The 13,997-nt window shown below is 33.7% G+C and overlaps 2 protein-coding genes and 2 long non-coding RNA genes across 4 annotated transcripts; all 4 read right to left on the bottom strand.

The window, feature by feature from the left end:
* Positions 1–1,409: 1,409 nt before the first annotated feature.
* LOC124448198 lies at positions 1,410–2,829 on the bottom strand. Its single transcript, XM_046999208.1, has 2 exons — positions 2,392–2,829; positions 1,410–1,655 (listed from the first exon to the last, which is right to left on the bottom strand). Exons 1-2 carry the CDS (start codon positions 2,618–2,620, stop codon positions 1,522–1,524), a joined length of 363 nt encoding a protein of 120 aa, XP_046855164.1. The 5' UTR covers positions 2,621–2,829; the 3' UTR covers positions 1,410–1,521.
* Positions 2,830–3,353: 524 nt separating this feature from the next.
* Positions 3,354–4,562, bottom strand: LOC124448209. The gene is made up of 3 exons (XR_006948976.1): positions 4,463–4,562; positions 4,049–4,153; positions 3,354–3,624 (listed from the first exon to the last, which is right to left on the bottom strand). It is a non-coding gene; the product is annotated as an uncharacterized LOC124448209 (long non-coding RNA).
* An 815-nt stretch (positions 4,563–5,377) lies between these two features.
* LOC124448235 lies at positions 5,378–6,769 on the bottom strand. Its single transcript, XM_046999232.1, has one exon. It carries the CDS (start codon positions 6,767–6,769, stop codon positions 5,378–5,380), a length of 1,392 nt encoding a protein of 463 aa, XP_046855188.1.
* A 4,551-nt stretch (positions 6,770–11,320) lies between these two features.
* LOC124448204 lies at positions 11,321–13,917 on the bottom strand. Its single transcript, XR_006948971.1, has 2 exons — positions 12,556–13,917; positions 11,321–11,961 (listed from the first exon to the last, which is right to left on the bottom strand). It is a non-coding gene; the product is annotated as an uncharacterized LOC124448204 (long non-coding RNA).
* Between the last annotated feature and the right edge of the window lie 80 nt (positions 13,918–13,997).

The following is a 13,997-nucleotide window of genomic DNA, read 5'->3' on the forward strand; positions in this document are numbered from 1 at the left end:
GATCATATGTTAATTTTATATGTTAATAATATATATATATATATATATATATTATTATGGATAATATTCCTGGATAAAAGAGCGCTCAATATTCTATATATTAGAAGAGCGTAAGATAAAATGAACTAAAATAAAATGGACAATTGTTTGCTGTCGCTACTCGGATCATATGTTCATTTTTCCCTTTTTGGCCCTTGTAGCTGTGGGTAGTCATGTGTTCATAGGGTAAGGTTGCCCCCATTAAGTTAGCAACATATGATCGTTATTGTAGAAACTAAAGATCAATGAACAAAAATTGTATGTGTTTGTCATTTTTTTAAAAGTTTCACAAAAAATTAACTGCTCATCGCTTTGGAGTTATGTAATAGTACATATATATATATATATATATATATAAAATATATATATATATATATATATATATTATTATGGATAATATTCCTGGATAAAAGAGCGCTCAATATTCTATATATTAGAAGAGCGTAAGATAAAATGAACTAAAATAAAATGGACAATTGTTTGCTGTCGCTACTCGGAGTTTCACGCCGTAGGGCGATCTTCAGGCAACAAATCAACAGATCGTAGATCTGAAGATCGCCCTACGGCGTGAAACTCCAGTAGCGACAGCAAACAATTGTCCATTTTATTTTAGTTCATTTTATATATATATATATATATGTATCACGTGATTCGAGAAAAAGCTCAGAATTAAAGGTAAAAATGGTAACAGTGACTGTATAAAAGTGGAACCCATTTGAGCTCAATCAATTAAATCAATCAAATAAAAATAATTTTCAAATCAATCATTAATAAATGTTACCTTAAAAACAACAAATATCTGTTTTGCACTTGTTATTTTACAAGTTTATGTTAGATTATGACTACATCTGTCATAATGTTGCTATTATGTAAATGATTCATCATAATGTGAGAGATGTCAAATGAACAACTTTTAAAGATAATGATTTTGTTGTTAGTTTGTCTAGGGGCTATTACTGCACCTTAATTTACAGTCTGTGCTTTAAAAAGGTACTTGCAAAAATTTAGTTCAACCCTTACAAAAATAAACTATATTTTTTCAAGTCAAAAACTATAGTTTTGAAAACTGTAGTATTTTGGAACAAAAACTGTAGTTCCGAAAACTATAGTTGTATGAATAAACTATAGTTTTCGGAACTATAGTTTTGGGGATACTATAGATATAGAAACTAAAGTTTTGGGAGAACTGTAGTTTAACAATTGATAGTTTTGTTCCCAAACACTACAGTTTTCAAAACTATAGTTTTCCGTGAACTACAGTTTTCTAATGAATCTATGTTATAATGTAGTTCATTAACTAAGGGTTTCATAAACACAATTTAGCAAATTCCCTGTACAGGTTCTAGTAGCACACATTATTTTATACAGAATTCAATAAAACCATGAATCCACGATATTTTAATTATACATTGTATTTTAACCAGATAAAAATATTCACCAATTTTTTTCCTTTATAGAAAAATATACTATAGACAGCTAATGTTACTCTTTACAGGATTCGTGTTGTTTTTTCCATGCTTGTTCTTTGTTATTAAGTTTGAACTTTATAGCTTTTACAACATCTTCTTCTATAACCTGGCGTGGCATATTTGAATACTTTACACTCGTTGCATGCTCTAGAAAAAAGATAGAGGAATAATGTCCATCTCAACTCTAAAGGATATTTTCTGATAGATCATAAGGTGGGAAGTCAGCAAAGACAAAAGCTAATAAACTTGACTAGGTCTTCAATACAAACAAAAGTATCAAAACAACATAGTAGTTCACAACAGTAAGTTTAAAATATTAAAAAATGCATTAAATTGTTGAGTCATGCTCATGAACCACAGAAACATGTTAAGGAAATAGTATGTGCGTAGTTTTGTTTACCAATGTATCCGTTCCCACACGGCTAACAGCCAAGGAACAGTTATTGACGTTAGTTCAATTTCCTTATGTACCATATATAGCTTAAATAGAGGAACTATACCGACCAATAATAATATTTGTTATATGTAACAAAGACTATAAATACTGCTCTGTAAAATAATAAAAATCAGTTGGATCATAAAGTTCACTCGTGGTTGTTACTGAAGGTGTAGAGTATATTACGAAAAGAGATATGGCGAGTAACTCAAACTCAACATAAATTTTCATTATTACCACTTATTGTCCCATACAAGACATAGCACAGAGGATGTTTGAACAATATGCTATGTCTGCATAGCAGAACATGTAAAAAATAGATGTTTGCGGCTGGTCAAACGCGCTTGAAAATGCAGAGTCTAAATATTTATACTGAAACAAGTCCTTGAATTGTTTGAAGTTTAATTTCAACGGCACTCAGACTCAAATAACCATATTTCTACTTACGAATTAAAGAAGTAGTGTACGTGGGATCAAGCCTAGGCTTGACCTGACCATTTTTCCCTTTTTGGCCCTTGTAGCTGTGGGTAGTCATGTGTTCATAGGGTAAGGTTGCCCCCATTAAGTTAGCAACATATGATCGAACTTTCTTTGTCACGATTCTTTTAAGGACATGCTTTTTGACAACCAAATTTGGTCCCAAAGTGACCTGAAATAAATTGAAGAATAACAGCATGTGAAATTTATATTACTGGAGTTGCAAATGTTCCATCTCCAATTAAATGGAGCCATTTTATTTACTCAAAGTGTTCATAAAAAAGCAAACCTCAGTTACGATTCTAAAAACAAACGTAAATAATTATAAAAAGGATTGCTGCACATTACAACTTGAATTATGTCGATTTGATGAGTCAGTGTTACATAATTAATTGATTCTAATAGATATGTTTTAACTGCATGTTAGTTTATCAACCAAATCTAATGCTAAGTACCATTTAAAGCTAGGTACAGACAAAACACACCATTTCGGGGAAAGAAGTGTCTTCAGTTGTTGCATTTGAGCAATCCAGAGGGCTTTCTTCCATAGTTTGGTTGGTTTCATTTGATAGTCAATTGATAGAGCTCTCAAACACAGCAGTTGTTATGGGGAAGGGTTTTCTTCTGGAAGATTTGAAAGGTTTGAGTAAGAGCTACTTCTCCCAGATGAAACTGGGGTGAATCTATTCTCCATCACAGGCAAACCTTCAATGAGTGAAAAAAAGATGTGGTGGACGGGGATTTACTGAGGGAAGTTGTGGTCAGAAATGATCTTTGTGGAAGTGACCTGGCGAAATCTTCCAAGGTACACACATATCTTCTTAACTTTTTTATGAAGTTCTTAAATCTATAAATTTTTAAATGATATATCATAAGCTTCTAAAGGTTGATGACACCACGTAATATTGAGTTGTTGTTTTTCGCAGAAATACTAAATTTCAAATCCAAAATATACTGTATAGAACAAGCAATTTACAAATTTCTCCATTTTGGAAGACAAAACTAAAAAGCAAGGAAAGCATTGATTTGAAAATACAAATGAAGTAAATTTTCCTCGAGCTTACCATTGCCATTGTCAATTTGCTTATTAAGTCTTTTCATCTGATTTTTCAGCATTTTTACCCTCTCTTTGAGTTCCAAGGCTTCTTTTTTATACTTGCATTTATCATTGCAAAGTGCACTACCTTCATCTGACTGACTCTCCTAAATAATCAACAAGAACTTAGGCAATATTTAACAATATTTTTCTTTTAGTACAAACTATTAAAGTGTACTTTACTAACAACAAGTACAATATATTATAATGATAAATCTCAATTTTTTAATTTCATAAGCCCCACTGATTGAAAATTCTTTTGTATGATTGCCCTATACAAGCCTTACACTGTACAATGCTTGCATTTTAAAAGATTTTTCACTTAGAAACAAGAAATGAATTTCAAATCAACAGCATTTTATGATTAACGGGAACATATCACACAGTATCAACTTTTTTAGCATTTAACCAAACAACATCCAAATTTTATTCTGAAAAATGACATTAAATCCCAAGCATTACTTATTATTAATAAAATTGCGTAATTTAGAGATAAGAATAATTAGTGTTATCATTGTGTATAGTACATACCTTGGTTAATCACTCTTTTATAAATGAAGCAAGACCGGCTGAGCAGCAAGCCTCTGTTTTCTTTGCCCTGGATGTCTTTAGCTTTTTGGGAATACTGTGCTCCTGCTGGTAACAAGAACAACAATACAAAATTTTATACATGTTGTTTCAAAAGTTTGTTATTAGCTACTACTTCTCGTTTATATTCTTAGGCTCATAGCCTTGATCAGCAATGCAGACCTTTGAACATAGAATTAGTAGCGAATAATATTTGAATCATGAATACCATATGGAGTATATAACAAATTTCCATGAATGCATCATCACATTAGTGACATGAGTGCTAACTATAGATGACGGCAGCAATAATTGAGAAACATGCAGTAAACACCATATAAACAAAATGTGGTCAATGTAATATTTCAGGCAACTCACCACTTCATCTGATTCACTAACACTTTCAATTGTAAACTTTGCTTTGTGAATTCTTTTGCGATACCCTTTGCCAGTATTTATAGAGAAAGTTCTTCTTCTCTTATTGTTTTGAGCAAATACTCTTTACTATCTGTTTAAACAAAATAATGGATGACTATCTAACAACTATTAAAAAATAATAATTTTCAATTGGAAGCAGTTTCATGCCTGAATTTATAAGGAAACGACCTTATGCAAAGTTTGGCCTAATGTATTACTACATGTATTTAAGAGCAAACAAGTTAAAATCTGGGAAATAGGCACATCCTTATTGTCAAGTTTTGTAATTGAACTATTGATATGTAGAAGAAAGAACAACATTTGAGCAAAGGCTTTTCATAAGAAAGTATTTCCCTCCTAAAAAAGCAGTAAGTTGAATTGATAACAGCAACCTTCATATCAACTATGACTATTTCTACAAACAAGACAGAGAAATAAACAAATAGATTTTCACTCAGAAATTGACAGATATATACAGTGGCGTGGTGGCATAGTTTTTACTGCGGTGGCCAACACAAATTTTGCCCCCCTTTCACCTTTTCTTATAGCTATTTTCAAGTATTTTAGTTATTTTTATTTTATAAAACACAAACATGAATCTTCATAAAAAGGAAAGTAACTTAAAAACCGAGTATCATTAAGCAATTATATGTCTGTTACGTTATTTGTTTTTCATAGAAAAATATATTTATATTACTGCCTTTGCAAGCGTTGGGGAGGTTTTTCCTAGTAAAGGTATGATTATATCTTTGTCAATAGAAAGGAGAGTTTCCCTTTCAACTTCCATTAAAAGCAATGATTCCAGGCGTTCCTGTACCATTGTAGATCGAATCCTCGTTTTTACTCTCTTCAGCGAAGAAAAATAACGTTCAGCAGTTAGTTGCTGAGCTGATGGGTATGGCCACTGCAATTGAATAAACTTTGCATAATGTTGGGTATGCGTCGACTAAATGGTACTTTGGAAAATAGGAGCTTCACGGCATCTAAGAATGACGGAGTTTTAGCCTTCTCGGTAATTGACGCATTATTCGAATGCTTACTTATGTCAGTATCAGAATGATTTTCATCATCATCATCATCACCATCACCAACATCAATACTTTCAAAATTCTGCTCATTATGATCAATGCCACTTTGAGTTGTAAACTGAGAACAGTGAAATTTGTTAAATGTTTCTGCAAAGCTTGACAGTTCAGTAGCGCATCTTTGGGAATCTATCTTATACACATCACAAAAGGCTTTCACTGCAGATTGAAGATCGTGAGATGTCTTGTAGTTGCTCGAGAGCTCGTCAAATTGATTGGATGCGAATAAAGCAAATGATTTCATTAGTGGTCGATTCTTTTCAAAACGATTCTTCATTGAAGATTGAATGGAATCTAGCACTTTATAAAATGTGTCTCGCTTCCATTGTGCTTTTGGTGAATCTGCCAAATCATCTCTGGCTTGTTCTCCGTCCATTGGTCGTCGACGAAGAGGTCGTGTAGACCTCCATTCGACATCTAACGCAAAAGAATCTGACATTTCAATGATTTTTTCTGGTTTGTCACGTATGATTTGAATTCTAGAAATTGAGCTATCAACCATATCCATTGCTTTTCCAAACTCAGCATTTACGCTCTGTAGATATCGACTTAAAGGTCCAGTAATTCCAAAAATTTCTTGAAAAAGACAGGCAGTCGCAACAAATTGCTTTGTCTGAAAAGCTGCTTGCAATCCATTTGCTGTTGCTCGCTGACTTTCAGTGAACGATCTTTCCTCAGCTACTTTTTGAAGCTCTCGCATGATGCACTCGAACCTCAAAAGAAATACGTTTAGACAAAATTCTCTTGCATTCCATCGAACTGTATTAAGACGTTTAATCGAAAAAATTTTGAGGTTTTCATTTTTTTGAACCAATTGAAACAATTCGTGTACTTTATGAGAATTATTAAAGAGAACGTGCAGTTTTTCGAGAGAGTCAAAAAGAGTAATGACATCAATAGCAACACAAGTTGAATCGGATAAGACGAGATTTAGCGTATGTGCATAGCAGTGAACAAAGATAATGTGGTTTCCGATTTTCTCTTTTTTAATTGCCTGCAAACCATTATAACATCCGCTTATAGTGGATGCTCCGTCATACGTTTGGGCAACAAGTTTTTCAAATGAAACTCCGTGCAATTGTAAAATTGTTGTAATAGCAGTGTATAGGTCATGTGCAGTTGTTCCAGTTGCTTTTTGGCATGACAAAACGTGTTCAGAACACTCGCCAGTTTCATTACGCATATACTCAATTGCTCTGTATGAGTTATATAGGGTGTTGTATCAGCAATCAATGCCCATGCTTTGCAGTTGCGTATTTTTTGTACAATTACAGAAGATATTTCTTTACCAATGATATTGATTAACTTATTTTGAATATCGTTGCTCAAAAACGTTAGCCATGAGCCACGTCCTTTGATTCCTTTTCCATCAGTTTTACTACCATCCTTTGTCGATTACTTTGCTTGGTGATCACGAACTTTCTCAAGATGCTCATTGATTGGTTGATCGTACTCTGACAATAATTTAAGCGTTTCCTAAAAGTTTCCTGTATTAAGATACAAATTTGTCAGTGATTCACAGTGACCCCTAAAGGAAAGCCCTTGTCTTCCAAGAAACACAATAACATCTATCACACGTTTCAAAACTGTATTGTTTAAAACAACTTCCTTTTTACGTCGTCTTTCAGACTCGATTTTCCCCTGGTGATGAAACTGATCCGATATTGAATTTTCTTGAAGGAAAAGAGCTTCTGCAACTTTTGCGTTTAGATGAGAATTGCATTTTTCATGCTCTAGAATTCTAATATACTGCTTTTTCCATTTGGAGAAACCAATGTTTGCAAATGCTTTTCCTTGATTTGACCGAATATTTTCTCCCCTAGACGTTACATCTGTAAACAGAATGCATGGTATGCAAAACAAGCTGTCGTCACTTAGTGAATAGGAAATCCATTTTCGTCTTGTTCCATCATCGTGGAAAAAACCTGCTGGGAGCAATAGCGAGTGCGATCTCCTTGTACTATCCTCCTTTGTTTCAAAACAAACTGGGATGGTTGGCATGGATTCATTTTAATTCAACACCTTTTTTCGCTAATGCTGAGATTAAGATCAACAACTGTCCCAGGGTCAAACGTGTTTTCTTTCGTATCAATAGAAATATTTCGATTCAATTCATTTTCAGCAGATTCTGAGATGCCTTCACCTTCCTTACGTTCATTTGAATTGACAAAGCTGTCAATATCAGGATATGCAAATCTTGATCGTTTACATCTGTCGACTCAGATGTTTCTTGCGCATGCACTTGTTTAAGGTCTTCACTGATGTTCGGCGTTTCCCTGAGTTTTAATTCTAACTCCTCTGTTGTTTGTGACAAAATGCATGGTGGGTCATTTTGTATAGGTTTAAAGTAATCAAGCAAAACTCCCCCAAGTTTTGAAATTTCTTCTTGTCTAGCTTTCTTTAATCTTCGATACTCAGCACCCGACTTTTTTCTCTTCGTGGTGTTGAAAGAATTAGACATTGCAGTTAGTCTTTAACATTGCACCATGATCCATGATGTACATTAAATAATATTAAAATACACTTCCCAACACAAATGGAATTATCACATGAAATGTTTGTTGTGTGAATTACATCTGTATTACATCTGCTCAAAATGAGAGTTTTGCATTTTGAGACATTCATTTAATTGGTCTTCAAATGTTGTTGTTTAAAAAATATCTTAATTTCAATTAAATATATGCTGCTATGCACATTCGATAACTGCGGATAAATTAATGTTGAACATTTACGAAGAAGCTTTAAGTGATTTAAAAATGTTTTACCGTATAATAACTTCCTTTACTACTGAAAATGACAAATGAAGCGTCGTAACGATGAAAATGTAAATAACACCATACAAACATGCAGTACATGCTGCGGTATCATTAAGGGCTACTTCATGTTAGACTATGCATTATGATAGCAATTTACCGATGACTGCACTACTGTCATTTTTAAAAAATATATTATTACGCTTGGATTAATAATATGATACAATGTCAGTAACGATTACTGTCTGTGAGGGAAGCAAAAAAGATTGATTAAGATAGGCAAAAAGTTACACATTTAAGGCCTTGTTGCGTCCCTTAAGAGGACAATTTGGCCGTGTAAGCACAGGCGAAACTAGAATGCTAATTGGGGGATGGTGTAAATATTCATATATTCAGCTCTGCCTTGCTGTTGATTTCTTTTGTTGGTGATGTTAAATTCAATAGAAATCAACAGGGCAAAGCTGAATATATGAATAGCACCCTAGTTTCTCCCTTGCATGTATGTTGTCTACAGTCATCGTGACAAATCATTCAAGCGTTGTGCCCAAAAACGAAACATCTTATTAGAGAATGCTCGTCAAAATCTTATTCTTTAATCGAACCCCTTACAAGGTTTCATTTTGGTCTGTCTACTTCCTTTCTACCCTAATTCCCTAAAGTTAACTTCATTCACTGAATACATAACTGCAAAAATAACTGTTCTGTTTCAAATGCGTTTTTAATTTTTTATAGCCCATTTTTAAAACTTGATGACTCGTATTCAATTCAGCGCCCCCCAAAATCAACTGCTAGGGGGCCCCTGCCCCCTGGCCCCCCTACCACCACGCCACTGGAAATATAGCAAAGCTAAGATGTTTCATGAAAGAAATGTCACAGGACTAACGTTTTGAGCCTTTAAGTTCATCTTTGTCTTTCGACATATTTTCATCCTAAAAAATAATGTTAGAATATGGAATGATATACCATGTATTTTCGTTGTAAAAATTCACCAATGCAAACGCCATATTTTCGAATATTATCGCGGAAAAAATTTTATCAACTCTTAAATTATATCCAAAAAACGAGACATTCAAAAATGACCACCTTTAAACAATAAATATGAAGAGACCATGTGATTAACGAATATGACTGTATCTGGCGATACTAGTTTGGAACTTTGAACTTGGGTCTATTTTCCTATATACAGTTACACACACCACTGCATTCGGTGGGCTACATCAGGCTGCATACGTTCCTCTAATCTTTTTATCTTAAAAAGATACGTAAATTGGGTTTAATTGTTGTTTATTGTGTGTTGCAAAGAAGCGTCTAAACTTGTAAGTACTGTCGTACAATTATACCGTTATATTGAGCCACATATCAACTATGCTGTTTATAATTAGCTAACATATATGTGAATGTGATCGAGTTTTGGTCACTAACTTTAAAAGCATGGACATGCGACTTTTGTCAGGTTGAGAAAATGTTGTAGTAGGACATTGAAAAATCAGAAACTGGGAAGCCAAGCTAAAAAAAGAATATACTGCATTTTTTAAATATAATTATATATGAAACATTCTGCTTTCTTAAGACATGCCGGACTTTATAACATAATTGCTGATTAGCCCATTTTCTTGTTCTTTGCACTTAATTTTTTTATAATCGCAGACATCAAGTCTTACTTCTGTTACTGTTTATTTATATGTAGCTGATTGACTAAAAAATGTCAAGACAAAGGTATAAAGAATATTTGTGGGATGACAAAGTTGTAGATCCAAGAACTACCTTATGGAGAAGTGAACAGTCTTGTGAAAATGAAGTAGAAAGAGAACCTTACACTAACAATACATTATCTACAGACAATTTGATTCAAACAGAGGGGGCTGTGGGCAATCTACCACTGAATCTGATGATGAATTGTGGGATGGTTTTGATGACCCTTGTGAACCTTATGACCTGGCTGATGTTTTCAATAATGAGCATTCCTCTGACACTGACATGTCTGATGATGCTTCAGGAGAAAGTACTCATCATTTTGATGAAACTACTGAACTTGCAGATGATTTTAGTGATGACGTGGATGATTCCCTTGGTAGTACAAGGTGTGGTGAAGAACAAAATTATGGTTTTGTGAGTGGCAGAAACTAGCCTATATACAAAGATGCACCTTTAACCCACAATCAGTCGTTTGTTCTTTTGATGTCATTTGTTATGAAACACCCACTGACGGATGAAGCATTGAGTGACTTTCTGAAAATTATGAACTTGCATTTACCAAATGTTGTGCCTAAAACAAAGTACCTCTTTTACAAAAAATTCAATCAATAATGTTTTGTACACCGTTACTTTTGTGAGGAGTGCTCATTTTACTTTGGCCCAACTGACAAGTGTGAAGTGAATAAAAAGAGCTCATGCTATGTGCGAAGAGATGTGAAAAGTGCAAAGAACAAGAAATCTTATTTTTCTTGCTGGTCATTACAGTCACAACTTGAACTGATTCTGCAGGATAATGCTGTTGCCCGGTGTCTCCTTAACCAAACTGTAAAGAATCATGATAATGATTTTATAACTGATGCCACGGATGGATATGTGTACAAAAAACTTAAGGAAGTTCATGGTTATGGACCAAATCATATTTCTTTGTTGTGGAATGCTGATGGTATTCCTGTATTTTGGTAGGTAATTGCCTTTGTTTAATTTGCATGGTTCTTCTGCTTTGCATTTGATTACGTAATGCATCTGTTGTATGAAGTAAAAGAATAATCCAAACTTCATATTGTAGTGATATTTGAAGCTAATGAATTGAGCATTTGCCATTTATGTAAAATGTACAAACCATTTATAGTGTATGAATAAATTTAATTAGAAGTGCTTGATCTGCTTACCTACCTTAAGATATGTTTAAATTGTCTTTCATAAGAAATTTCTAATAACTATTCTATGAATTGAAAATGTGCTAGCTATAATAAACTATTTTAATATCTCATAAAGACCATTTGCTATTTTTGTTTAAAAATTTTATTGCTTATTTTATAGGTCATCTAATAAAGATCTATGGCCAATACAGTGTACCATTTTAGAACTGCCAACAGATCATCGTAAAAAGCATATTGTCATGCCAGCATTATGGTTTTCAAAGTGCAAATTAAACATGAATCTTCTACTGCAACCTTTTGTTGAAGAAACTGAACAGCTGGCAACTAAAGGTAACAACATCATGTGCATGTACCAGGTTTCAATTATATTTGGGCAGTTTACCAATATGTTAGACCAAATAAGCACAGCGCCATAGAGTGAGCTTGATTAACCAATTCCCCTCCTCCCCCACTACTTTTTCTATGAGGTAAAGTTCATTCTAACATTTATATATTTTAGCCTAACTTGATGCAAGGTGAGACACAGTTCGTTTGTTCACAGTAAGTTTAGCCCTACAGGTTCACTTTTGTTGCGCCGTTTCTACTAAACTAGTGAAAGTTACTCGCCCCTTTATTAAATGAATCAAAAAGATTTATTTTCGTGGTTCTGATTAGTTCAATCCATGCTAGAAAAACTGCATCAATTTGTCTTAGGATTTTTATTCCATGGTCATCGTTTACGGGTTTTTGCCCCTCTTTGCTCTGCTGATGCCCCCGCAAGACCTAAACTGAAAAATAGGAAGCAGTTTAATGGCGTTTGTGGGTGCGATTGGTCTCTCCATGCAGGTATACTGTGTTTTATTTTTGTCATATGCGATACACATATAATCAATAGTTTTCTTCTAAACACCATAGTTTCTTATAAAAACTATAATTGTCTCCTGAACGCTATAGTTTTCCAGATAAACAATAGTTTTCTCCTGTACACAATAGTTGTTCCTTACATAAACTATAGTTTTCTCATAAACGCCATAGTTTTCTCATAATAACTGCAGTTATCTCTTAGACACTGTAGTTTTTCTACATACACTATAGTTTTCCCAGATAAACGATAGGTTTCCTTGATAAACTATAGTTTTCTCCTAAACACAATAGTTTATTCCTCTTACAAACTATAGTATAGTTTTCTCCTAAACACTATAGTTTTCCAAGATAAACTATAGTTTTCTCCTAAACACTGTAGTTTTCTTAAAAAACTATATTTTTTTGTTCAAAAGTAGTACTTTTCAGTCTTTTATCAAAAAGAAGGCAATAAAATCTTGAACTACAGGGATAAATGAATGGAACTAATAAATCAAAGTTTACAGTGACATATAACATACCTGAAAGTGATACTTTTTATAAATCTGTGAATTATACAGGTTGGGGTGGATCCAGTGTTCATGATGCACCAATGATTGCTTACGATGCTTTGATGACGGCAAAAGATTCCTGGTTTCAATTGTGTTCTTCTTCTATGTTTCATGGCGGAGATAGAGACAGTACAGGAATATTGGCTGCAGCATGGTGGGGTGGAATATAGTATGAAAGGGGTACACTTTAGAAATTATAGGAACCTGGAATATGGCCATAGGCTTACGGAGCTGGGTTAAAATTACTGAATGTATCAAAGAATATGAAAAACTAACAGGATAGTATTTATTTAACAAAATTTATGTCATAAAATTCTGTCATCCCAATATACTTTGGTATGTTTGTGAATCATACAATAAAAATAACTACTTGATTATAACAGAAAAATAAATTACTTTAGAAATAAAGTCTAAAGGAGAATGTCAGATTCAGGGCATGGGCAGTTATAGTTCTACTTAGGATGATTCCTGGCCTGTAGAGTACGTTTATTGACTAGATATCAGTGAAACTATGTATAGAAAAGGCCCATTGCATCATTAGGTTCATTTTACTTCACAAAATACAAACTGCAAACGTTTTGTTCAGTACCAAAAATACCTTCTGAGGGAGAGGGGAGTTGACTTAAAAATAGGCTTAACATAATTTGGAAGGCAAAATTTTCTTTAAAACGCGTAGCTACTAAAGTATAACTTTAAAGCTTTGTTATATTTCCGAGTTTCATAATACAGCACACCTAGATTGTTTAAGAGACTGAGCAACATAAACCTGACTAGTTCCTAACGTTTTTTTGCGAATTTCCTCAGCTTTTTCGTAAAACTCTGTAGCTTTGTCGTAGTTTCCAGTTTTATCAAAAACCAAACCAAGATTGTGTAAAGACGCAGCGACATCAACATGATTTGGACCTAATGATTGTTTTCGAATTTCCAGAGCTTTTTCGTGAAACTCTATAGCTTTGTCGTAGTTTCCAGTTTCATGTAACACCAAACCAATATTGTTTAAAGGCGCAGCGATATCAACATGATTTGGACCTAACGATTGTTTTTGAATTTCCAGAGCTTTTTCGTAAAACTCCAAAGCTTTGTCATCGTTTCCAGTTTCATAAAACACTACACCAAGATTGTTTAAAGACGCAGCGACAACAACATGAGTTGGACCTAACGACTGTTTTTGAATTTCCAGAGCTTTATTGTAAAACTCTATAGCTTTGTCATAGTTTCCAGTTTCATCAAACACCGTACCAAGATTGTTTAAAGACGCAGCGACATCAACATGATTTGGACCTAACGATTGTTTTTTAATTTCCAGAGCTTTTTCATGAAACTCTATAGCTTTGTCGTAGTTTCCAGTTTCATCAAACACAAAACCAAGATTGTTTAAAGACATAGCGACATCAACATGATTTGGACCTAAC

This window comes from Xenia sp. Carnegie-2017, unplaced genomic scaffold (genome assembly GCF_021976095.1).
Source record: "Xenia sp. Carnegie-2017 unplaced genomic scaffold, XeniaSp_v1 HiC_scaffold_23, whole genome shotgun sequence".
Classification (NCBI taxonomy): Eukaryota; Metazoa; Cnidaria; class Anthozoa; order Malacalcyonacea; family Xeniidae; genus Xenia; species Xenia sp. Carnegie-2017.